General features: G+C 45.9%; 1 protein-coding gene across 1 annotated transcript in view; it reads right to left on the bottom strand.

Annotated features, from left to right (window-relative positions):
- Positions 1 to 1,447: 1,447 nt before the first annotated feature.
- Positions 1,448 to 27,223, bottom strand: part of LOC142312623 (alpha-2-macroglobulin-like protein 1) — a 174,685-nt gene continuing 148,909 nt past the window's right edge. The window contains exons 31-36 of the mRNA XM_075351618.1: positions 18,190 to 18,314; positions 13,757 to 13,847; positions 12,692 to 12,760; positions 7,099 to 7,201; positions 1,785 to 1,865; positions 1,448 to 1,467 (exon numbers count right to left, since the gene is read on the bottom strand). Of these exons, the coding sequence (XP_075207733.1) occupies positions 1,448 to 1,467; positions 1,785 to 1,865; positions 7,099 to 7,201; positions 12,692 to 12,760; positions 13,757 to 13,847; positions 18,190 to 18,314 (489 nt within the window). The remainder of the gene's footprint in view (positions 1,468 to 1,784; positions 1,866 to 7,098; positions 7,202 to 12,691; positions 12,761 to 13,756; positions 13,848 to 18,189; positions 18,315 to 27,223) is intronic.

The raw sequence follows: 27,223 nt of genomic DNA, 5'->3' as shown, positions 1-27,223 counted from the left end.
AGTTACCAATTTAATGAGAATTAATTTTCTCCACACAATGTCTGACTTGCAATATATTAAGGAGAATATTCCTCATAGTGTCCATTTAGACAGTATTATATTAAGAATGTACTTATTGTCATCCGCTTTATACTTATACTAGCTGTAGTACCCGGCATTGCCCGGGATAGTAACTGTGTCTCTGTCTCTTTCCCAGTCTCTGTCTGTTTGTGTATGTGTCTCTGTCTCTTTCCCAGTCTCTGTCTGTTTGTGTATGTGTCTCTGTCTCTTTCCCAGTCTCTGTCTGTTTGTGTATGTGTCTCTGTCTCTTTCCCAGTCTCTGTCTGTTTGTGTATGTGTCTCTGTCTCTTTCCCAGTCTCTGTCTGTTTGTGTATGTGTCTCTGTCTCTTTCCCAGTCTCTGTCTGTTTGTGTATGTGTCTCTGTCTCTTTCCCAGTCTCTGTCTGTTTGTGTATGTGTCTCTGTCTGTTTCTATCTGTCTGTGTCTGTGTGTTTGTCTCTCTCTATCTCTGTGTCTATCTGTCTATCCCTGTCTCTTTCCCTGTCTCTTTCCCGGTCCCTGTCTGTCTGTCTGTCTGTCTCTTTCCCTGTCCCTGTCTGTCTGTCTCTTTCCCTGTCTGTCTCTTTCCCTGTCTGTCTGTCTCTTTCCCTGTCTGTCTGTCTCTTTCCCTGTCTGTCTGTCTCTTTCCCTGTCTGTCTCTTTGCCTGTCTGTCTGTCTCTTTCCCTGTCTGTCTCTTTCCCTGTCTGTCTCTTTCCCTGTCTTTCTCTGTCTGTCTCTTTCCCTGTCTGTCTCTGTCTGTCTGTCTCTTTCCCTGTCTGTGTCTGTCTGTCTGTCTCGTCTACTGTCTTTCTCTCTGTCTCTTTCCCTGTCTGTCTCTGTCTGGCTGTCTCTGTCTCTTTCACTATCTGGCTGTCTGTCTCTTTCCCTGTCTGCCTTTTTGTCTGTGCCTATGTCTGTTTGTCTCTTTCTGTCACTCTACTTGTCTCCCCACCGACATCTTATTACCTCACACATAAGCTTCTTACACTAACAATTTATTTTATTCCTATAGCAACCAATCACAACTCCTATTAATAACCTGTAGCTCACAGCTCCATTGACTTTAATGGAGGCAGGTTTTTTGGAGAGTAACTGTAAAGTGTGGGGTTTAATTTTCTTGTAAAACACAGTCTATGATGTTCCCTGAGTCACATGGCGGTGTCTGTGTAAAATTTTGTGATTGTAAATGCGACAGTGTGTATTCCTTTAGCGGACATACAAGCATACATACATACACTCAGCTTTATATATTAGATTTGTTGAGACAATCCCTTTAATTACTGTGATGACGGCTTTTTAAAAGAAAAGACAGTTCTCAATAAAGCAAATATTTGTCATTTATTGAAGTACTGACAGTTGTTAGCAATCCCGTAGGAGCTTCATACGACTTCAGCTGACTGCAACGTTCAATGATCTTTTTCTTTCACTAAAACAAAAGACATTCTTAAGTCAGAAATAATAACATGAGAAAACACCAATCGAGTATTTACATGGTTACACCCCCTGGCGGACACAGGCGGAAAAGGGCCCCCGAGAAAAAAAACAAAAAACAGAAAATGGGTCCTATGGAATCCAATAACTCATCAAAACTCCCAATTCCCCCAACTTTGGAGGTAGAAATTTGTCCACCCTAACCCTTGGGCCTTTGTGCGGCTTCACAGGTTGCACCAATAATATGTCCACCCCTCATTATACTTTCCTAGGAGTGGATTGAATGCCTTATTATGCCTGAGTGTCTCTCACCCATGGTATAAAGGCCACCAGATGTTTGCTGTATACCACCATTGTACCTCAGAGGACTCAATATTTGGAGGCTGTGCAGGTCTAAAGATTATCAGAAAATATAACTTATCATAAGTGATAATTAGGAACAGACAGTGTGGTTACTAGCTAATTATCTGATAAACACCGGTTTGGATGCTGTAAAAACTGTAAAAGAACCCCAACCCCCCAAAAAAAAGGAATGTGATTTGAATATAATACAAGCCTATGGGAGATCCTGGCAGAAAAACATAGTGTAAATTACACTTTAAGAATTGATATTAATTACCTGTACTGCAGGGGGAATTGTATTCAGTCATTGCATGCTCTTCTAGAATTGGAAGAAATAGAGTAAGACACTGATGATGGAAAGGTAAGAAACATGATAGCAGTTCAAGTGGTTATCCGATCACATGATATTGATGATGGTCTACCCTTAGGCGGGCTTTACACGTTGCGACATCGGTAACGATATATCATTGGGGTCACGTCGTTAGTGACGCACATCCGGCGCCATTACAGACATCGTAGCTTGTTAAACCCTAGGAGCGACGATCACCGATCGCAAAAACGTCAAAAGGGTGATCGGTGACACGTCGCTCCATTCCATAATGTCGGTACGATGTTGTTTGTCGTTCCTGCAGCAGCACACATCGCTATGTATGACACTGCAGGAATGACAAACATCTCCTTACCTGCGTCCCGCCGCCAATGCGGAAGGAAAGAGGTGGGCAGGATGTTATGTCCCGCTCATCTCCACCCCTCTGCTTCTATTGGCCGGCCGCTTAGTGACGTCGCGGTGACGCTGAATGCTCCTCCCCCTTGAGGGAGGGATTGTTCGGCAGTCGCCGACAAGGTATGTGCGTGTGAAGCTGCCGTAGTGATAATGTTCACTACGGCAGCTATCACCACATATCACATGTGCAATGGGGGCGGGTGCTATCACGCTCGACATCGCTAGCCGATGCTAGCGATGTCGCAACGTGTAAAACCGGCCTTAGGGTAGGTCATCAGTATTAGATTGGTGGGGGTCTTACACAAAGGACTATAACAATGAGCTGCTAGTAGCTTCATCATTGTAAAAAAATTGAATGGAGCTGTAGAGGCCACTGCTGCTAAATACTGAATGGCTCCAATCCTTAGATACATCTGGTCACCGCCAGGGCTACTAGCAGCTGATTGCTGGTGATGCGAGTGCTTCGGAACGCCACCAAACTGTGAATGTATAACCCCTTTAATCACAAGTTCATAAACTACTGGTAGTTTAAAAATGTCTTATCCTGTGCAAAAGCAGTATATGGGCCCTTTTCAGTCTAATAGCTCATCAAAATAAACAATTCAACCTTCTTTGGAGGTAGAAATGGGCCCTCTTAACCATTGGGCCCCTGTACAGTCGCACAGGTTACACCAATGAAATGTCCGCCACTGGCTGATTGACTGTCATGGCACTATAGGACCCAGTATATGAAGTCTAGCAGAATCACTGTATGTCGCTTACGTCATTGTGCCGAAAAAAATGGAATAAAAACAGATCAGAAAGTCATATAGAGTCCAAAATGGTACCAATAAAAGTTCAGATCACCACATAAAAAAATGAAGTCTTTATATGGTTATGTGAAAAACAAAAAGTTATGACTCTCAGAATAAAATGGTTGAAGCCAACATTTTTTTTGCAAAATTTAAGTAGTAAAACAACAACATAAAATAAAACTTAAATAAATTTGGTATCTCCATTATCGTAAATTAGAACAAATTTACTGAATCATTTTTAGCACAAAATTAAACCAAATCCAAAAAAACAATGGTGGAATTGATGTTTTTTTTTTCAATCCCACCTCACTTGGATTATTTTCTCGCATATTTCAATACACTGTATGACAAAAGGAACAAAGGTTTTCAAAACTACAACTTGTCCTGCAGAAAAACAAGCTGTTACTTGACTGTCAATGGAAACATTAAAAAGTTATAATTCTTGAAAGGTGAGGAGGAAAAAACTAAATGTAAAAAAAATTTTAAGTGGACGAATTTATAAAGAGATTAATTGAATTATTATTATTTAATTTAATTCTTAATTTTTTTCTAACTTAAATGTATGCATTTGGGGTTGAAATCATTTTTGCTATTGGGTTCTATCAAAATCTGGCACTGTTTTGGTTTTTACAGCCTTTTTCCTTCCCTACATACTCAACGTTCATGTGGTCTTCAGTCATAAATCATCTGAGAGCAGCTCAGAAAAATACGGAAAAAAAAAGGTTGTCATTCTACACACAACAATAGATACAAAGGCAACAGTGCAAACGTTTCTATAGAACTCAATTGCAAGGATGATTTTTCTTAAATCTATGTATTATCGCTAAGATCCTAGCTCAATAGGCAGTAGGTGTAATACAAATATTAGAAAATCCCTCCAATTAGATATGTAATATAGTTGTCCTGATATAGCCATGTCTCTTACCATATGTGCAGGGCATTGCAGAATCTTAGGTATCAACGGTTACGATCACGCATATTGTCACAGTTAGTTGCTAGTGGTCATAATGACTCGCCCACCCCAGGGCTATGGGACACCCGGTGCCGGGCCGGACTAGTCCGGGGGTCGTCAGTGGTGGCGGGGCCCGACTCCGTGACCCTGGCGGGAGTCAATTAATAAGGCTTCAGTGGGGGTGCTTAAAGCTTATAATATTCGTGACGCCACCTGTGGTTTGCGGCTATTAAGCCGCCGCTGCTGTATGGAACCTCCGGGGCTGGTGGAATGGCAGCTTGGATGGTCCTGCTCCCCACAGGTGGAGCGGTACCCCGGGGCAACAGTTGGTGCTCGTAAGAGTCTATGCAGTGATGGAAGTCTATGCAATGATGGAAGTCTATGCAGTGCAGATGAAATAACAAAAGGCAACACCAGGGGGTGCAGTTTCAAGATATTTACTCACAGTTCCTGGCTGGTGTACACTGGTGCCTTTGGACTGCTGAGACCCACTGTCAGGGACCTCCGCCGATCCTGGGCAGATCTGGGAATAAATGCCGATGCACCCTTCTATTGTGTTCCTCTCTTCAGCTGACTTCTGAGCCTCACCCTTGTTGGCTGAACCTGGCTTGGCCTCCACTACAGCCTGCGGGCCAGGGGCTTGCCTGTCGGTAGTTTGCTTGCAGCTACCCTGGGCCTCGGTTTTTACTTTTGGAAATGACTTCTCTTCCTCCAGTTTCTAGGGACCGTCCCCTGTGTGCAGCTTGATCCCTCCACCGAATCTTCTTGTGGAACAGGCCACTAGCCTGAAAGCTCTCTGTGGCCCTGGAATCCCTTCTGTTCTCTACTTGGTGTCACCTGGACCTACAGGGCCCCAGGGTCTTCACCAGGAAGCATCACTTTTTCCTTCTTGCTCCTGACTGACTAGAGCACTTCTCTCAGCTTTCCTCCTCTGCCTCACGCAGACCTCCTCACTCCCCTCCTCCCTGAGGTAAACTGAAACTCTCTGACTTGACCTTCCTGTAACTACTCTTCTCTACGCTGGCTCCTCCCACCCACCCAGTTGCTAAGCTCTACCCTATGGAAGCAGGGATGGGTCTACGGCCCCTCCCAGCATGCAGCATGGGAGGGTGGCTGCCACTGTCCCTGGTCCCTGTGTGTACCTAACAATGGGTGTAGTGTGAATTTGCCTGTGGACCGGCGTTTACTCCTTTCCTTACCCAGGATGGGACATCACACCTCTGGCTGGGGTGCAATGTTCCTGTGGCGACGGAAGCCTCATGGGTGCCACAATAACCAAGGATACCTTAGGTCCACTTATATAGTGACAGTTAGTAAGTTGTGTGGCGCCCTGGACAAGCCAGGACGTCACAGGTACTACAACAATATACCCCACACCCCGGCTAGGCACACCTTGGTCAAACACAAATCCTTGTTGCCTTCCTCCAGGGGCTGATGTCAACACCAGGGGGTAGGCCAGGCGGTTGGTCCCGCCCACCAAGGAGTTCACAGTCCTGGAGGCGGGAAAGGAGTGCAGAGGAGTTCAGGAGTTGAGCTCGGGCAGAGCTCGAGTGCAGTTAGGGAAGTGAAGTGGTAGTGGAGCAGACTGACGGCGTCCGGGTGTGTGGCCCGGACGGAACAGCAAGGTTGGCAGATGGTGGTGACCGTCTGCAGGAGAGGCCGATTGGAGTGAGCCGTAAGGACCGTGGATGGGCGGTGGCCCGGCGGTACCAGACCGGTGAACAAAGAGAAGCCAGCACCATCCGACAGGGCTTACGGACCCCGACCAGGCTAGGAGTCGCCGTAAAACTGGTCAAATCCGTTAGCGAAGGGAACCTCCGGGGTTTCCCAGCAATCAAGGCCCGATTGAAGGCGACAGCTCAAACCATAAAGGGAAACACAGTCACCGCCAAGGCTACAGTTCCCAGGGCCAGAGCCTGCGGGCAAAAGGGGCTCCTTCAGCAACCATCCAAGCTGGGGAGCGGGTTACCGGTGGGAACCCATTGGGACCGTAAACACAACACAGGTGCAGGGAAAGGCAGTCACCATCAACCTACCGGGAGAACTACTGCAGCCGTCTGTGGGACCCGTCCATCCAGCCGTTTGTTTGACCAGAGACTCCGTGTGAATTACTGGCTGAGTGAGTACCACCGTGCCGTGCGGCACAGCGCTGCCCCCGCGACCCTGCACCTCACCAGGCCCCGTAACCTGCCTGCCATCCATCCCTACCCCTCACCGGGCCCCGGGACAACCAACCCCCCTACCCACGGAGGGGAGAACTAACATCCAAGCTGCTCCCTGTCATCGCCCCCGGGATCCCCATCCAGAGCAGCGGTGGTGTCACCAATCTCACCACAACCGTGGGTGGCGTCACGGACAATATCCCTAAACCAAACCACCCCCTTTCACTCACGGGCGAGGAACGTCGCTCGAGTCCCCGGGATCCGGCCCACCGCTCTAGCCACCACCGAGCAGCAGCAGCAGCCGGACCCAAGCAGTGGGTGAGCGCAGCGTCCCCTCCTCCGCCCGCGACAACTGTTCATGGTCGTAACCATGAATACATGACCTGCAATGCCCTGCACATGAGGTAAGAGACATGGCTATATCAGGAGAACTATACTACATTTCTAATTGGATGGATTTTCTAATATTCTTATTATTACACCTACTACATATTGGAATAAGATCTTGAAGATGGGCATACCCCTTTAAGTAAGAAAAAAAAAATTAATGGCCCCAAAGGTGGACAACTCCCTAAAATACATTGGCATCAGAGATAAAAAAGAATTATTGATATATGTAATAAATTGTTTAATTTAGGTCTTTACTACTCACCTGGAGCATAGCAGTCACAAATCTTCACTTTTGCAGGTTGCAGATTGCTTATGTTTAATTCTTGCTTGATGGAGAATCTGAAATGCTCAACTTCATGGGTGAGCTGTGGACAAAAGAAAATTGTAAAAGAAATGGACATGTGCAGAGGTACTGTATAATTGATGCTATAGGGCCACAGTTTTAATATAGCTATCAAAAAAATAAAAACACAAGAGTAGGATAACTCTGCCCAACTAGGATCAATAATTTGGCTTCTAAAATTATTATTTTTTTTATTATTATAGCGCCATTTATTCCATGGCGCTTTACATGTGAAAGGGGTATACATAATAGGGACAAGTAAATAATCATACACAATACCAGGCACAGACAGGTACAGGATGATAGAGGTCCCTGCCTGCGAGGGCTCACAGTCTACAAGGGATGGGTGAGGATACAGTAGGTGAGGGTAGAGCTGGTCGTGCGGCGCTATATCAGACTGAGGGTTACAGCAGGTTGTAGGCTTGTCGGAAGAGGTGGGTCTTGAGGTTCCTTTTGAAGCTTGTCAAGGTAGGTGAGATTCTGATATGTTGTGGCAGAGCATTCCAGAGTTTGGGGGAGTTACGGGAGAAATCTTGGATGCGATAGTGGGAAGAGGAGATGAGAGGGGAGTAGAGAAGGAGATCTTGTGAGGATCGAAGGTTACGTGCAGGTAAGTACCGGCAGACTAGGTCACAGATGTAAGGAGGAGACAGGTTGTGGATGGCTTTTTAGGTCATGGTTAGGGTTTTGAACTGGAGTTGTTGTGCAATGAGAAGCCAGTGAAGGCATTGGCAGAGAGGAGAGGTCGCGAAGTAGCGGGGAGACAGGTGGATTAGCCTGGCAGCATAGTTTAGAATAGATTGTAGGGGTGCGAGACTGTTAGAAGGGAGGCCACAGAGCAAGAGGTTGCAATAATCCAGACGGGAGATAATAAGAGCATATACTAGGGTTTTTGCAGCTTCTTGAGATAGGAATGTACATATCTGGGAAAAAATGTTTCTTCACTGAATCACCCTGCAGGAGCTGTCCTTATCTATACTTGTTGTTCTACATGAGTTGTATGCGGGCTTTACACGAGACGATCTATCGTGCGATAGATCGTCGGGGTCACGGTTTTCGTGACGCACAAGGGCATCGCTTGCGACATCGGCCCGTGTGACACCTATGAGCGTCTGTAAACGATCGCAAATCGGTTACGAATTGTGAGTCGTGTACAGGTCGCTCATTTTTAAAAAATCGTTTAATCTTCTTTGCGCCGGTTGTTCATCATACCCAGGGTAGCACACATCGCTCCGTGTGACACCCCGGGAACGATGAACAGCAGCTTACCTGCATCCCGTGGCACCTGCCGACTATGCGGAAGGAAGGAGGTGGGTGGGATGTTTACGTCCTGCTCATCTCCGCCCCTCCGCTTCTATTGGCCGGCGGCTGTGTGAAGTCGCTGTGACGCCGAATGTTCCATTACCTTCAGGAAGAGGATGTTCGCCGCCCACAGCGAGGTCGCTCATCAGGTAAGTACGTGTGACGGGGGTTTAATGACTTTGTGCGACACGGGCAGCGATTTGCCCATGACGCACAAACGATGGGGGCGGGTATGATCGATCGTGAAATGGCACGATCGGTCGACTCGTGTAAAGCCCACATTAGTCTTAACATGTCTAAATCAGTCACTGACCACATTTAAAAACACTGAAACAGATACTCCCCTGATGACATCACAATTGATTAAATAGGTTACACATGTGAACTAACCCTACTAACCACTTATATATAATATAGTATTATTTGTCTATCTTAACCACTTAGCCATATTAATAACTTAAATTGATTATTAGCAGCAGCCACTACATTAACAGGCATGAATAAATCTATACAAAAAAAATGGTGTTTTTAAATGTGGTCAGTGACTGATTTAGACATGTTAAGACTTAAGCCTGCTTTACACGTTGCAATTTCGCATACGATATCGTATGCCATCGTAACCGCCCCCATCGTATGTGTGGCACGTTCAATTTGTTGAACGTGCCGCACAAACGATTAACCCCCGTCACACGTACTTACCCGTCCATACGACCTCGATGTGGGCGTCGAACGTCCACTTCCTGGAGTGGGAGGGACGGTCGGCGTCACATCGACATCACGCGGCAGCCGGCCAATAGAAGCGGAGGGGCGGAAATGAGCGGGACGTAAACATCCCGCCCACCTCCTTCCTTCCGCATAGCTGGCTGGGAGCCGCAGGACGCAGGTAAGATCTGTTCATCGTTCCCGGGGTGTCACACACTGCGATGTGTGCTACCCCGGGTACGATGAACAATCTGACGTTCAATTCTTGAGAAATGAACGATGTGCATGCGATGAACGTTTTAACGTTCAATCGCAATCGCACGTACCTGTCACACAGTACAATGTACTTTACAATGCCGGATGTGCGTCAGTTACGACATGACCCCACCGACACATCGTAAGATATATTGTACCGTGTAAAGCGGGCTTAAGACTCAAGTAGAGTCAAAACGCGTCAACATACTTGTACAGACTCAACAGGTGTTTTAATACTTGGAATACATAAAATAATTTTATGGATTCCTGAATTGCAGTATTGGAAGTGTAGGAAATTATTGGACACACCTACCATAAGCTACAGGTGACTGCAGACTTGGAACAGGAGGAATCGCTGCAGCAATTCTTGGTGTGCAGAAATTTATAAATGTTCATGGGGAATTAGAACAGATTGTCCACGTATTAGAAGGTGAGTGATAATCATCGCTTATTGTGAATGGCCAATGCTTTAAGTTTTACCTTTTATTATAATCCTGTCTGCGATGATAATGAAATGACTGCTGAAAAATTATCTATACACAACAGGTAGCATCTGATGATTATTAGAGCCAGTGGCCAGAGTGAAAACTTAAAGATTTCAGGACAGTTTTAATACACACATGGACATGGAAAATTAGAAATAACATCACCAAATTGGTAGCATTTCTGACCATACACTACCGGCAGAGAGGAATACAAATTATAACCTGAATACAGAATAGATATTGATTAAAGAAAAAAAAAAAAAAAGTGTGTGTATATATAATAAATATATATATATATATATATATATATATATATATGTATATATATTAGTGTGATGACTATTTTAAAAATTTTGCAAAAACGAAAATAAAACCCCTTACATTCGAGGAACAATTGCATTCAAATGACATTAGTATCATCAAATTTGTAAAATATTCAAAAAAGTTCCCCCTCTTTTTCATTTCAAAATTTAAAAAAAAAAACGATTTTTCGTGTTTTAATTTTTTAAAGATTCTGGAATGATTTAGAATATTCAGGAATAATTTAGAACATCTAGAATAATAATAATCTAGTGAAAAAAAAATGACAATTTTAATTGTTACCCATTAAAAATTTATATTTAACGTTTTCTTTAAAAGTAAGATCTAGCCTTACAAACATGTGCTATAAGAAGAGCTGAAAGAATTGAAAAGCATGTGGTACGTTTGGAGTCAGGCAGCCATCTTGGATACTAGAAAGTGAATTTTACTGTGAATAAGTTTTTTAATTTAAAAAGTGTATATGAAGTGAATAAGTGATAAAATTATCGTAATAAATAAATAGTGTAAATGTTTATAGATTTCTAAGTAATATTGGGAAAGAAAATAAGAAAGTAAATGTTGATATGAAAGAGTGCGTACAGGGATAGGTCTGGTAGTTCAGTGAAAGATATAAAAAGAAAGTGAGACAAATATCATAATTTGTTTGAGGAATTTAATACGATATTGCCCTGAGGCAAGTTGAGAGTGGAGGCAAGGTTGGTTATTTGACACTCAAACAAGCTCCTTTGGAATCAATTCATCCAAGAAAACGAATCTGACTATCAATATTTCAAGCTCAAGCCAGCACTTCGCAATCGCAACCCACACATGATACTGTCTCTGAATCTTTACCCGAGACTCCAAAGCCAACCTCTTCTTCCGCGTCATCTTCTCCTGAACGCACACCGAAATACAAAAGAACAAGCACTACAACAGCGAGTTTACTGGTACTGAAAAACAACATTTCTACACATAAAGCAAATAAGGTGCTTGCAACCATTGCTGAACAAGGTCATGATGTACCGGCTCCAAGTCAGTCGAGTGTCTGGAGACGAATAATCTCAGAAGGACAGAAAATGAAAACCAAAATTTTTGCAAAACTTCAAAGCAAAGATCCCTATTGTCTCCACTTCGATGGTAAAAGAATCCAAGGGGAAGAGTATCAAGTAGTTCTGCTGAAAAATACCACAACCGAAATCAAACTCGGTATTCTGAAATGTGAGAATGGTTCTGCCACGGCTATTCACAAGGAACTACATCAGCTAATTGATGAATACGACGCTTGGGAAAATATTCGCATGATAATCTGCGACACGGCAGCAGTAAATACTGGTCGTTTGAACGGGATTGCAACGCTGATACAGGATGATGTCTTGAGAAAGGGCTTTCAGAAGCCACAATACATTGGCTGTCAACACCATGTACTCGACCTCCTACTGAAGCACGTCATGAATTTCCTTATTCCAGAGTCAACGAAGAAACCAGAACTCAATTATTTCTTCATTGACAAATTAACAGAAAACTATGCCTCACTTCAGATTGATTACCACCAAGTTGCAACAGATGATGTCAACACAGGCGAGAATCCTGGGTGGCGAGATGATTTCAAGTTCTTATATGAACTATGTCAGGCATATCGTCATTACAAAACAACATCACGTTGGCCTCGAATCAGTTGGAAGAAACTCCCAAACCTGCACATGCCAAGATGGAACTCGCGAGCTGTATATGCTGTTATAGCATTTTTTCTGATACCAGAGTGGCGCCGCGTCATCGGTATAGCATGCGACTTCAGCTGCTATGAATGGGCAAATGCCTGGTTCCAGTCGCAACACTACAACGAAGCGTCCTTCAATGAACTGTTAACCTCACTCACCAACACAAAGTGCAAGAAGGCAATTAAGTGTTTGAAGGCGCACTGGTTGGTCGAGGAGTCATTAATTGACATTCCCAGATCTAACCAAAATGCTGAACGTGCTGTAAAACTGATGGAGGAACTACATGCGAAATCGAAAAAAATTGAATTTTTGAATCTAAAATTCATAGGAAAAATTTTTTTTTAAACACTTCTTTTGTACATATTGTACTTATAATTAACTGTTTTATACCGTATTTGTTAAAAAACGAATAATAAAAGTTGCTTAGTTATTACTATTATTGTTTCAATAATGAAAAATTGCATGTCCTTTTTTTGGGGGAAAAAAATAATGTTTGCCTTATTTCATTTGAATGAAAGGGGGAAATTTTTTTTAAAAAACAAAAAAAAGCAATACTTATTCTTAAATTACCCATAAAAGTTCCTCGATTGCACATGGTTTCATGAAATTTTTTTGTCATTACACTAATATATATATATATATACCGTATATATATATATATATATATATATATATATATATATATATACACATATATATATATATATATATATATATATGGGTTTGCCTAGGAGAAAAACATGTCATTACCTTCGCCATGTGAATCATAACTTTATCAGGTCTGATCTCTGTTCTTTCCACAATAGGATTATCTTTCAACTAAAATAAATAAGACACATGATTAAGGGATCATTTTTATGTCTTTGTTTTAAGCTTTGTTAAACTAAAAAATGATGCAATTATATCAAAATATGAGGTTAAAATACAAATATAAAATGATAAAAAAATGTATTTCAGTTTGCAGAAGCAAAAATATTAAAGCTTAGGTAGACAGCAAGTATATTGCACTGAGCTAACACTTGCAACACTTTTTTCTTGTGCTTGCATCAATCCGCTGGCAATCACTTCAGCAGCTCTCCCATTGCAGTGCAGCACACATCTACAGTTCTGGGCACAGACACAATCATCTCATTTGACAGCAGCTCTCTCCAGTAGCTCTCGTGTGGAAAATTGCACACTTTTGCAGCCAACTAGTGACTATAATTCTTGCTTGGCTGCAAGTCTGCATATGTGTCCTCTTTTTTGTTCTCTGTAAACATGAAGGTACAAGCATACAAATTCATACTCCACATATCTCATGACTCACACAGCAAACAGTTTTTAACGTTTTATGCTCTTTTACGTCCTCCCCTGTCCAGAAACTCTGGTATGATCAGACCATGTCCTTGTACGGTCAGACACGGCCATTACACAGTACACAGCAGGCCACATATATAAGATTATCTCAGCACAGGAACATTTTTTTAATCACATCCAATTGTGGAACTTATTATTATTCCAAGATCTATTGATGAAAATTAACTTTTAAAATTAACTTTGTTTGTAGGAAAACCCCTTTTTGTCTTAATGAATTTGACTGCTTCGCATCACTGCAAGAAATAATACTCCAGTCCCTGATTTTTCTGTTATAATTTGCTCCACTTTGGTAGCATAAATTATGATGAGTTTATCGGGCGCCACTTGAACTTTGCCCACTTTGACAGAAGTGGCAAAATGTTGGCACAACATTGATTTGCACAAGAATTGTGAAATTTCAATTAAGTGCCTGGATGAAGTTTTGTATGACGTTTCTTAATGGAAATACCTGTGCCTTACCTTTTTCACACTTCTTTTAATAGGGAGAAACCCTGATAGAACTTGCACCTCTATTATTACTGCATTGGCTTCGGTTCTTTTGCCTGAATACCTGCAAAAAAAAAAAAATGAGAATCCAAGCTCCAAACTAATAATAGAAGTAAGTACCGTATTTTTCAGACTATAGGACGCACTTTTTTCCCCCCAAATGTTGGGGGAAGTGGGGGGTGCGTCTTATAGTCTGAATGTGGCTGCGGGGAATGAGGGTGCTGCGGTGGAGCGGGTCATCGGCGGCACGAGCAGGCTGTAGCAGCCTGCCGTGACCACGTGCGTCCGCTCATTTCACATGCATGTATCCTCCCGCCCATCATCTCTCAGCGCCAAAGCCAGCGCTGACAGGTGGGCGGGATGATGGGCGGGTGGTGCGCGCATAGTAAAGAGCTGGCCCACGTGATCACCGATGGCAACTGCAGCCTAGAGTGATCATGTGCGGCTATATTTATTGCCCCCCCCCGCGCAGATGATGAATAAGTACGGTATACTCACCCGTTACCGCTCCCCTGCAGCATCGCGATCTCCTCCTGTCTGCCTGCCCGCTGATCTGTGTAGAGAACGGTGAGCACAGGGATGACATCATCTCTGTGTGCACATGGCTCCACACACATCAGCCGGCAGACAGGAGGGCATCATGGTGCTGCAGGGGAACAGCTCCTCACAGGTCAGCGGCGCTGCTGCTGACACAGACAGGAAGAGAGCGATGCTGCGTGGCGTGAGGAAAGGTGAGTATAAACGTTTATTTTTTTTTTCTGTGCCATAGGATACAGGCCATATACCAGGATGGGAGTATATAGCAGGATGGGGGTATAATATGAGCAGGATGGAAGTATATTATGAGCAGGATGGGGGTATATTATGAGCAGGATCGGGGTATATAGCAAGATGGGGGTATATTATGAGCAGGATGGAGGTATATAGCAGGATGGGGGTATCTTATGAGCAGGATGGGGAATATAGCAGGATGGGGGAATATAGCAGGATGGGGCTATATGGCAGGATGGGGCTATATACAGTTAGGTCCAGAAATATTTGGACAGTGACACAATTTTCGCGAGTTGGGCTCTGCATGCCACCACATTGGATTTCAAATGAAACCTCTACAACAGAATTCAAGTGCAGATTGTAACGTTTAATTTGAAGGTTTGAACAAAAATATCTGATAGAAATTGTAGGAATTGTACACATTTCTTTACAAACACTCCACATTTTAGGAGGTCAAAAGTAATTGGACAAACAAACGAAACCCAAACAAAATATTTTTATTTTCAATATTTTGTTGCGAATCCTTTGGAGGCAATCACTGCCTTAAGTCTGGAACCAATGGACATCACCAAACGCTGGGTTTCCTCCTTCTTAATGCTTTGCCAGGCCTTTACAGCCGCAGCCTTCAGGTCTTGCTTGTTTATGGGTCTTTCCGTCTTAAGTCTGGATTTGAGCAAGTGAAATGCATGCTTAATTGGGTTAAGATCTGGTGATTGACTTGGCCATTGCAGAATGTTCCACTTTTTTGCACTCATGAACTCCTCGGTAGCTTTGGCTGTATGCTTGGGGTCATTGTCCATCTGTACTATGAAGCGCCGTCCGATCAACTTTGCGGCATTTGGCTGAATCTGGGCTGAAAGTATATCCCGGTACACTTCAGAATTCATCCGGCTACTCTTGTCTGCTGTTATGTCATCAATAAACACAAGTGACCCAGTGCCATTGAAAGCCATGCATGCCCATGCCATCACGTTGCCTCCACCATGTTTTACAGAGGATGTGGTGTGACTTGGATCATGTGCCATTCCCTTTCTTCTCCAAACTTTTTTCTTCCCATCATTCTGGTACAGGTTGATCTTTGTCTCATCTGTCCATAGAATACTTTTCCAGAACTGAGCTGGCTTCATGAGGTGTTTTTCAGCAAATTTAACTCTGGCCTGTCTATTTTTGGAATTGATGAATGGTTTGCATCTAGATGTGAACCCTTTGTATTTACTTTCATGGAGTCTTCTCTTTACAGTTGACTTAGAGACAGATACACCTACTTCACTGAGAGTGTTCTGGACTTCAGTTGATGTTGTGAACGGGTTCTTCTTCACCAAAGAAAGTATGCGGCGATCATCCACCACTGTTGTCATCCATGGACGCCCAGGCCTTTTTGAGTTCCCAAGCTCACCAGTCAATTCCTTTTTTCTCAGAATGTACCCGACTGTTGATTTTGCTACTCCAAGCATGTCTGCTATCTCTCTGATGGATTTTTTCTTTTTTTTCAGCCTCAGGATATTCTGCTTCACCTCAATTGAGAGTTCCTTAGACCGCATGTTGTCTGGTCACAGCAACAGCTTCCAAATGCAAAACCACACACCTGTAATCAACCCCAGACCTTTTAACTACTTCATTGATTACAGGTTAACGAGGGAGACGCCTTCAGAGTTAATTGCAGCCCTTAGAGTCCCTTGTCCAATTACTTTTGGTCCCTTGAAAAAGAGGAGGCTATGCATTACAGAGCTATGATTCCTAAACCCTTTCTCCGATTTGGATGTGAAAACTCTCATATTGCAGCTGGGAGTGTGCACTTTCAGCCCATATTATATATATAATTGTATTTCTGAACATGTTTTTGTAAACAGCTAAAATAACAAAACTTGTGTCACTGTCCAAATATTTCTGGACCTAACTGTAGCAGGATGGGGCTATATAGCAGGATGAGGGTATTTATCAGGATTGGGGTATATAACAGGATAGGGGCTATACCAGGATGGGGTTATTTATCAGGATGAGGGACAAATATACAAGGATGAGGATCATATACAAGGCAGGAAGATCATTACCAGGATGGGGTACCTTAGTAGAGAATTTGGGAACATTACCCCCATAACAGTGTCAGCAGCAGATCCTCGCCCCATAACAGTGTGTCATGACCACATTTTTTGCTTAAAATTTTATTTTCCTATTTTCCTCCTCTAAAACCAGGGTGCGTCTTATAGTCAGGTGTGTCTTATAGTCTGGAAAATACGGTACATAAAGTATGTACATCGCTAATTTGTTCCAAGGAAGGAGCATAGAAGACAGTAGATGGGGCTATGCTGCCTCTGCGCACCACCAGGATACATTGTACTTTGTATGTACGAAGATTTTATCCATAGAACGTGTGCTCTATAGTAGAACAATTCTACATATATAGAGTTCCAAAGGGAATATTTAAACAATTTGTATGCGTCCACAAATCAGATCTGCAATTCTGCGCTGCTTCTATAGCGTAAATGCTGCATTACAAAGTACTTGGTTTACTCAATGGATTGTCCGTGTAATGCACTGATGTGGCAGATCCTCCAGAGACTCTCTATATGTCAGCTCTCTGCAGTCTGAGACCCATCCAATAATCTGAATTTAATGGTTGTTATTGTTTTAACAAACTTTGTGATAATGATTGTTACAAGCAAATCTAAAGCTGAAAACAAACTGGAAGAGAAAAGAGTGCAAATACGGTCTTCTACGAGTAGGAAACAGGGGTAAAGCACTGATAAAGGCTCACCTTGTAGGAGTTATGAAAGTTACAACCACTTGTATTCGTATGAAAGCTGTTTCAGCCCCCCATGGATGCAAACTGTAGTGTAGGCGGTAATAGAAGGGGTTAACGTCCCACTGCATTTGGAGAAAAGACAATCCGAGGATTACTCAATGGTGATTTTATTATACAACGCGTTTCAGGGATTTCATCTCCTTCAGGAAAAAATCACTGTGGTGATGGAGTGTCCAAACTGCGTTGTATAATAAAGTCACTATCGAAGATTCCTTGGATTGTCTTTTCTCTGCGGCAGTGCGACGTTAACCCCTTCTATTACTGCCTACAGTTTTCATCTACATGGGGCTGCAACAGCCCTGTTTTTCATACAAATACAAGGGATTGTAACTTTCACAACCCCACAAGGTTCGCCTTCAGTGGTGTTTCACCCCTGTTTTCCTACCCGGATAAGACCCTATTTGCGCTCTTTCTTTTCCGGCTTCTTTTACCACCTACAGTAATCAATTCTAATACACTTTGTTGTATATCTTTTCAAAGAATATACGGTACTCCTTTCTACACTTATGAGCCACTTCTCCCTACTTTCTTCTGAACTCTTCATTTGAACTTTTCCTATGTACACAAATGGTAGAAATCTGTCCGTCAACTGGAGAAAGGAGAAGTTGGCTGAGGGCGGTGCCGGACTAGTCTTATCCACAACTATAGTCCCTTGCCCGATTTTTGAAATGCCGGAGTTTTCCTGAAAAAAATATAGCCAATTGCAATTGGTCAACGAGGCTGTGAGTCATGCTGCCCGTGGTAGTGGTAGTATGAATTGACTGACAGGTTCCCTTTAAGGGGGTTTCTTTCAGCATGAAAACCCCGTCTCCTTTTTAATGACCTTTCTTACCTGACTTCCACTAGTATGTCCAATTTTGTCTTTGCTTCATTGGTGCAAACCGATGGCTCCGTGCTGGCGGTGATAATGAAGAAGGAGTCGGATTTGATAAGAGGGGTATAGTATTTTAAATGTGTCTGCAAATAGAAGGACATGATAATTGTATGGATTTAGTATCCAAGAATGACAGGAATGCAAAAAATGGGACAAGTCAATCATTGTCTTGAAATATTCAGTTCAATGCAGTAATATTAATCATATATGGGGACCAGCTTCTTCATTACAAATCTGTATGTTTTACCTATAACCACTTCAGCATTTCTCAAAAGGCATAATGTATACAGGGCCAGAAACAAGGAGACTAGGAAGATATGATTGACAGTTTTTCCCCTATGTGGATATTGTAAAATTATGTAGTTGTATTCTGGAAATTGCATATGTACAGTATAGAGGGGGTAGGCAATTCTATATTACACTATGTTTAGGTACAGTGATAAGATAATATACGGTAATACTGCATCATTATTATTATTTCTGCACTAGGATTATTACTGGGCATTGCATTGTTTTTTTTTTGGAAATTGTATGGCAATATTATTTTAATAGCAACAATGTGGTAGAAAAAGGAAAAGGCCGCACATCTAAAATTCATAACTTGATCTAATGCCGCCAAGCAGAAAATTAAATACCTGAACATGAGGTTCTTGGTTTAACATTCTGATCAGTTATGAATTTTAGATGTGCGGCCATTTCTTTTTTCTACCACATTGTTATTATTTTAATAGTGTAAACCACTGCTTTAAGACTGCAATTGTAATACTGTAATTTGCACATATGTTTTTAATAATTAGGTCACTGGGCTGTATCATTACAACTAAGCATCCGTATTGTAAGCGTTCCTAGTGCTATTATTTACCCACGGTAATCTTATTAAAACTTTTTGATGCAGTGCAATTAACGATCTTCATGGGAGTATGTTACGTCCCTACCGGAGTCCGCTCCATCGACTTCTGCTCCGATCGCCAGGCGACGCCGTGTTCCTGCCGTGGATAGTGCTGGTGATAGGAGAGGAGTCGATACCAGCGGCGCTGGTGGGCGCAGGCTCCGATCATCCACTGGTCTGGGTTTCCTGGGGATCTGCAGTACCACTGGCTGACTGTAGGTGGCGGGTGTCTCCCAGCTGAAGTACCATCATTCAGCTACAGCCAATGGGAAGACACCCTTCTTAGTTCCCTTCCTGTCTGCTGACCTCTGCCAGAGATAGTTCTGATTTCCTGGCTCCTGGTCCATCCTATTCTGTTTAATGATTCCTGTGTGCTGACTTCTGTGTTTTCTGACTACCCTCCTGCTTACTGTTTTTGTACCTCACTGCCCGATCCGGATTTGACCTCTGCTACATTTTCTGATTACGTCATTGCCTGTCGATTCTGTCCCTGTTCCGCTATTCCTGGTTTGACCTTGCCTGACTACTACTCTCATCGGAGTGCAGCCTTCCACAGGTAGTGATCACCGAGGCCCTGTGTAATTCCAAATCCCTGTATAGGGGTTAAAGGGTTTCAGGATTCTGGGGGTCCTGCTTGGTGAGTGGCTACCCTCTAGCCTGTCCATTACAGCCCGTCTGAGTCTGTGTATCCAGGCAGGTGTTACAGAGTATTATAGAGGAACTACATAAAGGGAAGGTGGTGCGATTTTTATTTTTAAATTAATATTGATTGTATAGTCAATTATTTTTAATACAAAATAAAATTCACCGTTTTTCACTTTTTATTTTATTTTTTTATTTTATTTATTTTTGTTACTATTCTTATTATTATTAGTATTTTTTTTCTGCAGCTACTGGGGGCTGCAATTTGTATTTGCTGGTGTGTAACTACACTAAGGCCCTGTGTGCACACTGCGTTTTTACCCGTGTTTTTGTTGCGTTTTTGCTGCAGACATTTCTTGTGAAAATGGCTGTAACCTTTCTGCAGACATTCCCCAGCAAAACCTATGGAAAAAAAAAATAGCTGTGTGCACACTGCGTTTTTTTCTCAAGAACATTCTTTCTGCAGAATTTCTTGAGAAAAAGAATGAGCATGTGTAGCGCCCAGGACTAGCCAGGTCGTCACAGGTAAGACACCAACACACCCCACACCCCCAGACAGGCCCATTAGTCAGACACAAAATCCTTGTTGCCTCCCTCCAGGGGCTGATGTCCACACCAGGTGGGGTGGAGCCAGGCGGTTGGCCCCACCCACTGAGGAGTTCACAGTCCTGGAGGCAGGAAAAGCAGTTAGTTAAGCTCGGGGAGAGCTCGAGTACAGTTCAGGGATTGAAAGTGAAAGGAGCTACTGCTGGTGTCTGGGTTGGAGCCCAGGCACTGACAGCAAGGTTGGCAGACGGTGGTTGCCGTCTGCAGGAGAGGAAAATCGGCGCGGAACCGTAGGACCGGGGTCGGGCGGTGGTCCGCCGGTACCGAACCGGGGAGCGAAGTGAAGCCAGCACACACAGGCAGGGCCTGCGGACCCCGACCAGGCTTGGAGCCGCCGACAAAGGTCAAATCCGTTAGTGACCGGAACCTCAGGGGTTTCCTAACAACCAAAAACCAGTGAGAAGGCAACCGTCCGCACCAGAGGATATACAGCCACCGCCACAGGCTAGAGATCCAAGTGCCAGCGCCTGCGGGCAAAAGGGCTCCTCTGGCACCTATATGTGGCGCCCTAGGACCTGGTCGCCACAACGGCATTGCCCTCCTGAGGGTTAATGCTGAGCCTGGAGGTAATGGGGAAATCTACTGGCCAGTAAGTTAACATCCACCGCAGTTTCTCCCTCAGGCCAGTAGGGGGAGCTCTGAACCTGAAGTTTCAGGGAGCTTCCTTAAGCCTGACCTGGGGGAGGAGTGAGGTAGTCTGTAGGGAGCAGCAGAAGTGAACAGACACAGAGTGAGCTGTCCTGTGAATCTGGGGCCTAGAGCTGGAGCAGTTTGGCCCAGAGAAGCAGGAGTAGCTGAGAGGCAGCAGAGAGACTCGGACATCGGAGTCTGTGGTTGCCAGGGTATAAAATCCGTCCCTGGTAGCCGAATCCGAAGGGCAGGGGAGCTGCAAGCCCCTGGCCCAGACACATCCAAGGTACAGCTGCAGCATCAGGGCCCGGTGTGGACCCCAGCGGAGAAGCACCAGGGAGTGGGCCTGCGCAGCCACCTACAGAGGGAAGGGACGTGCTATTGGTCCCAGCAGCGAAGAGGGCCATTGCTGGATTCAGAGAAGCAGGGTCCTATCATCACCAAGAAAGGTACAGGAGTAGGCCTCATACTCAGCTGGCCAGAAAGATCACCCCAAGTACTTCCAGGCCGACCGGATCCCCATCACCACCTGTAACGGTCTCCCAGGACTGGACTGTTCCCAGAGTAAAAGAGGAAAAGGTAAAGAGACTGTTGTTTGTGCCTGGTTCTTTCCTCGCCTGTCGGCCCTGCACCGTGTTAGTCACACAGCACCATAGACTTTCACAAGCACCAACTGTGCCCCGGGCATTGCTCCACCTGTGGGGAGCAGTACCATCATAGCTGCCATAATATCATCCCGGAGGCCTCACACAGCAGCGGCGGCTTATTAGCCGCATACCACAGGTGGCGTCACGAACACAACCATTAACAAGCAAGCCACATATTCTACTGACACCCACCAGGGCCACGGAGCCGGGCCCAGCCACCACTGACTACCACCGGATTAGTCCAGCCCGGCACCGGGTGTCCCATAGCCCTGGGGTGGGCGAGTCAACGTTTGGCGTCACGAACAGGATTTCGTGCCCGGTCCCACCGGGTACTGTGCGCCTGCCGGAATTGTGCTTAAAAGATTGTGTACTGGCTGCAGACCACCGCCGCCATTAGCCTCGCCGAGCGCAGGAAGAAGGGGGGCGTGCCTGACAAAGAGCGCGAAGGGAGCGCGCCATCAGAGCAGAGCGCTGTTAACCCCGCGCGACCCGGAAGAAAATTTGAAAAGTGAACGGAGCCTGGTAAGGTTCACTAAGGGGGAGGAAGATGTCCGACTCAGAGGGAGGGCAGGTGGCTGCCATAGCCCGAGACGCCGCAGCACCAGCAGAAGCAATCCCAGTCGCCGTCGCCCCGGCCCCCACTGTAGCGCCGGTAATGCCGATCACCATGCCATACATACCGGGAGCAGAATGGCTGCCGCAATACTTCGGGGAGTCCCATACCTTGAGTGACTTCAGAGAAAGCCTGCACAGCTTATTCCAGGTGTATCCGCTGACTGAGAGCCAGAAGGTGGGCATATTAATGGGACAGCTAGCCGGCGCAGCCCAGCGTGAAGCGAAGTCATGGCCTGATACAGATAAAGGGACAGCAGCCCAGATACTGGCCAAGCTAAAGAGTACGTTTGACACTCGCACCGCAGCAGAGATAAAGATGAGATTCTTTGGGTGCAAGCAGCGGGCCACAGACAGCATAAGGGACTATGCCCTAAACCTGCAAGAGGCCCTGAAAGCAGTTAAACAGGTGGACCCAGAGAGTGTACGTGAAGAAGACAAACTCCTAACTGAGCAGTTCATAGAGGGGCTCCTGTCAGATGCCCACAGGACCCAGCTGCGTATCCTGGTCCTGCAGAACCCTGCTCTGGACTTTGCCAAGTTTAAGGACCAGGCCATCAGGGTACTGAGAGAATCTACGCCGAATGACCCAGTACCCCTCCGGCCTCCTGCTATCACGTACCCCGGGGTGGTGCCTGCAACACGAGCCACTGCAGGGGCTGAGGCGCAGTCCCTGGATAAGGATCCCACTGCGGAGCTCAGACAACAGGTCCAGGAGCTGACCAAGACTGTGGCTGCCCTTGCCAAGACCGTGCAGTCTCTACAAATGACCCCCTCGCCTGCGAAAATCGAGTTGGCCTCCAGCCCAGAGGACGTCCCATGGATGCGACAGAGAAGGATTCGGCCGACCCGAGGCAGAGACACAGACCGGTACGATTCAACAGGACAACCGATCTGCCGCAACTGCAACCAGGCGGGCCACATTGCACGACGCTGTCCTTTAAATGGGCCGAGCCTGGGGCCAGGAGCCGACCCCCAGGTGTAAGGAAGCCCGGCTCAACCCCCAGCCGCAGCAAGTATGTGGGAGGACGACCGGTCCTTCCTATTGTGCTGGATGGAATCCCTTTGAATGCCCTCCTGGATACGGGGTCCCAGGTAACAACCATCCCCCACAAACTGTACAAAAGATATTGGGCCGATTCAGACATTGACCATGGCCCAGATGATGATTTAACAATTGTGGCCAGTAATGGTCAGCCCTTACCTCAGATTGGGTACAAAGAAGTAACCATTAAAGTGGGGCGGGTGGAATTGCCATGTCAGGGGATGATAATTGTAGATATTGATCGCAAAGAATCTGACCCACTGCTAACTCTTGGTACAAATGTGATAGAAAATTGTATTGCCGAAGTGATAATTTTGTTACAGCAGGCGTCTGAAACTGCCAGCTCCGGGCAGCAGCGTGTCCTACAGAGGGAGATCAGAGCCCTGATGAGGAGGCAGCAGGTAGAGCTGGCCGGAGGAGAAATTGGCAGTGTGAGGGTAAGTGACCCCCTCCCCATTGTAATACCCCCAAGAAGTGAAATGTTGATATGGTGTCGGGCAGCAATAGGCCTCAAGGGTCAGGATTACCATGCCTTGGTAGAACCAATGTATTCAGACAGTAGGCCTGGAGTCCTGATAGCCAGAGGGGTAGCGGACGTCCGCAAGGGGAGAGTGCCCGTCCGTGTCCTGAATTGTGGGGAGGAGGAGGCCAAATTGCCCCGGTATGCCACTGTGGCAAAATTGTACACTGTCAGCAACAATACCATTAAAGCAGTGGAACCCTTGATCCCGTCCGACCAGGCGGAAGACAATGGCTCCAAGGGGCAGCCGGAAGACTGGTGCCAAAAATTACATGTGGGCACCGACTCCACCCCCTCACACCAAAAGCATGGGGTTTACCGGGTGGTACAGGAGTATGAGCGGGTCTTCAGCAAACACCCCCTAGATTTTGGGCAGGTGAAAGGGGTTCAACATCAAATCCCCACGGGTGATCATCATCCCATTAAAGAAAGATACCGCCCTGTACCCCCCGCACAGTATCAGTGTGCCAAGGAAATGTTACGGGAAATGAAGGAGGCTGGGGTTATCAGAGATAGTTGTAGCCCCTGGGCAGCTCCACTAGTGCTCGTAAAGAAAAAAGATGGTACAATGAGAATGTGTGTAGATTACAGGCAAATTAACCGCATTACACATAAAGATGCCTATCCACTACCCAGAATAGAGGAGTCACTAACAGCCTTAAAGTCAGCTAACTATTTCTCCACCTTGGATCTCACCAGTGGGTATTGGCAGGTTCCCGTGGCAGAGGCGGACAAGGAGAAGACTGCCTTCACGACACCAATGGGTCTCTGTGAGTTCAATTGTATGCCATTCGGGCTCTGCAACGCCCCAGGGACATTCCAACGGTTGATGGAGTGCTGCTTGGGCCACCACAACTTCGAAACCGTGCTGCTGTACCTGGATGACGTAATAGTCTACTCCAAGACTTATGAGGACCACCTGAAGCACTTAGCAGAAGTGTTTGAGTCCTTGTCGAAATATGGCCTGAAGATCAAGCCGTCCAAATGTCACCTCTTGAAGCCAAAGGTACAGTACCTGGGTCATGTGGTCAGCGCAGAAGGCGTGGCACCTGATCCGGAGAAAGTCACGGTAATTAAGGACTGGCCAAGACCCACCACAGTGAAGGAGGTGCGGCAGTTCCTTGGACTGGTGGGCTACTACCGAAGGTTCATTGATGGGTTCACCAAGATAGCAGCGCCCCTTCAAGATCTCCTGGTGGGCCAGCCGAAGCAGGCTAAGAAGCAGAGCCCTCCATTTGAATGGGGCAGCCAACTGGAAACATCCTTTGTCCGGCTGAAAGGGGCTCTCACGGGAGAAGAAATTCTGGCCTACCCTGACTACAGCCAACCGTTTATACTGTACACAGACGCCAGCAACGTGGGACTGGGAGCAGTTCTGTCCCAGGTACAGGGAGGCAGAGAGAGGGTAATAGCGTACGCCAGTAGGAAGCTTCGGCCCACGGAAAGGAATCCAGAAAACTACAGTTCCTTCAAGCTGGAGTTCCTCGCTATTGTGTGGGCAGTGACTGAACGCTTCAAGCACTATCTGGCATCGGCCAAGTTTACCATCTTCACGGACAACAATCCGTTGACACACCTGGCAACAGCCAAGTTAGGTGCGATGGAACAGCGATGGATGGCCCGGCTGTCTAACTTTGACTTTACCATCAAGTATCGGGCTGGCAAGAAGAATAACAATGCTGATGCGCTGTCCAGAATGCCTCACTTACCCGAGTCTGGAGAAGACCTGGATGAACTCGAAGAGATAGAGTTACCGGCTTTCCATCACCAGGGTGTTTCACAGTGTGAGCATGCTGTGGGAGTGAAGCGCTTAACCCAGCACGAGGTCTCGGTCAATCCATTACTCCACCATAATTGGGAAGAAACACAGAATGGTGACCCGGCCGTGCGATTGGTCAAAGAGAAGCTAGCGCAAGCTGAGACCCATCTTGGCCCAGACGCTCCAGAGGAAGCCCAGCAGCTGTGGAAGGAGAGGGGACGACTGTTCACCTACCAGGGCAAGCTCTGCAAGAGATATGTCAACTATCGAACAAATGAACTTGTCTGGCAGATAGTGGTTCCGCAGAGGGATGCTCCAATGGTCCTAGCAGCGTATCATGATAACGCCGGGCACTTCGGGTGGAAGAAGTTGGAGGCCTTACTCCGTGATCGGTTCTACTGGGTGCACATGAGAAAGATGATCGAGAAATGGTGCCGAGACTGTGGCCCGTGTAACTTGAGGCGGAAGGATGATGCCAGCCAAAGGTCTCCCCTACAGCCAATTGTCACGAAGCAGCCCCTGGAGTTGGTGGCCCTGGACCACGTGAAGTTAACACCAAGCCGGTCAGGCTATGTGTACACCCTCACCATTGTGGACCATTACTCTCGTTTCCTGGTAGTAGTGCCTGTGAAGGACCAGACAGCCAGGACGGCAGCTAGAGCGTTCCAGGCATCCTTTTGTCGACCGCACGGCTATCCGGAAAGGGTACTGACGGATCAGGGTCCTGCATTCGAGGCTGAAGTGTTCCAAGAGTTCTGTAACATGTACGGTTGTAAGAAAATTCGAACCACACCGTACCACCCCCAGACCAATGGACTGTGCGAGAAAATGAACCATGTGGTTATTGATATGCTGAAGACCCTACCGCTGGAAGAGAGGAACCAATGGCCAGAAAAGTTGCCAGATCTGGTAGACTTGTACAACCACATCCCAGTGAATTCGACCAACTGCAGCCCCGCTTACCTGATGCGAGCCAGACCAGGCAAGTTGCCTGTAGACTTTGAGATGGGGACTGTGTCGCCTGAGGCGGTTCAAGAAATAGAGGATTGGGATGCAGAACGGCAGCAGCGGTACCGTAAGGTCCAGGAGTGCGTGGAAAGGAGCCTGTCTCAAGCAAGAACGAGACAAGAACAGCATTACAATCAAACAGCCCCAGCAACTCCCTTAGCACCTGGAGAACAAGTCCTCAAGAAGAAGCGGAAGACGCATAAGTTGGATGATCAGTGGGAAAACGAGCCCTACACCATTATCCCCTCCAACTTTGACAATAGTAAGGTATGCCTCATAAGCAAAGATGAAGGCAAGACCTGTCAAGCAATTTCCCGAGACCGCCTGAAAGCGTGCCCTGAACGGTGCCGAATCCAAAGAGAAATGGAAGGAGTACAAGGAAGTCCCCAAAGTCAAGAGAAAGAAGGGGAGATGATTCAAACCATCCTTGGGAAGTTCCCCAAAACTTGGACCCGAATCAACAATGCCATAGTGGTACCAGTTTTGGCGTTTCCGCAGTTGGTCGAGCCAGAAACAGAAAAGGTTCCGGATCCACCTAAAGAATCGTCCGCTCCAGCACGAGATGACACGCCAGCAGTGGAACAGGAGGATCAACCCCCTGTCAGTGGTGAACCTGTCATACCCTTGGCGACTC

Source organism: Anomaloglossus baeobatrachus, chromosome 5 (assembly GCF_048569485.1).
Source record: "Anomaloglossus baeobatrachus isolate aAnoBae1 chromosome 5, aAnoBae1.hap1, whole genome shotgun sequence".
NCBI lineage: Eukaryota > Metazoa > Chordata > Amphibia > Anura > Aromobatidae > Anomaloglossus > Anomaloglossus baeobatrachus.
Note: the sequence above shows the minus strand (reverse complement) of the source record. Positions and strands in the feature narration are given on the sequence as shown.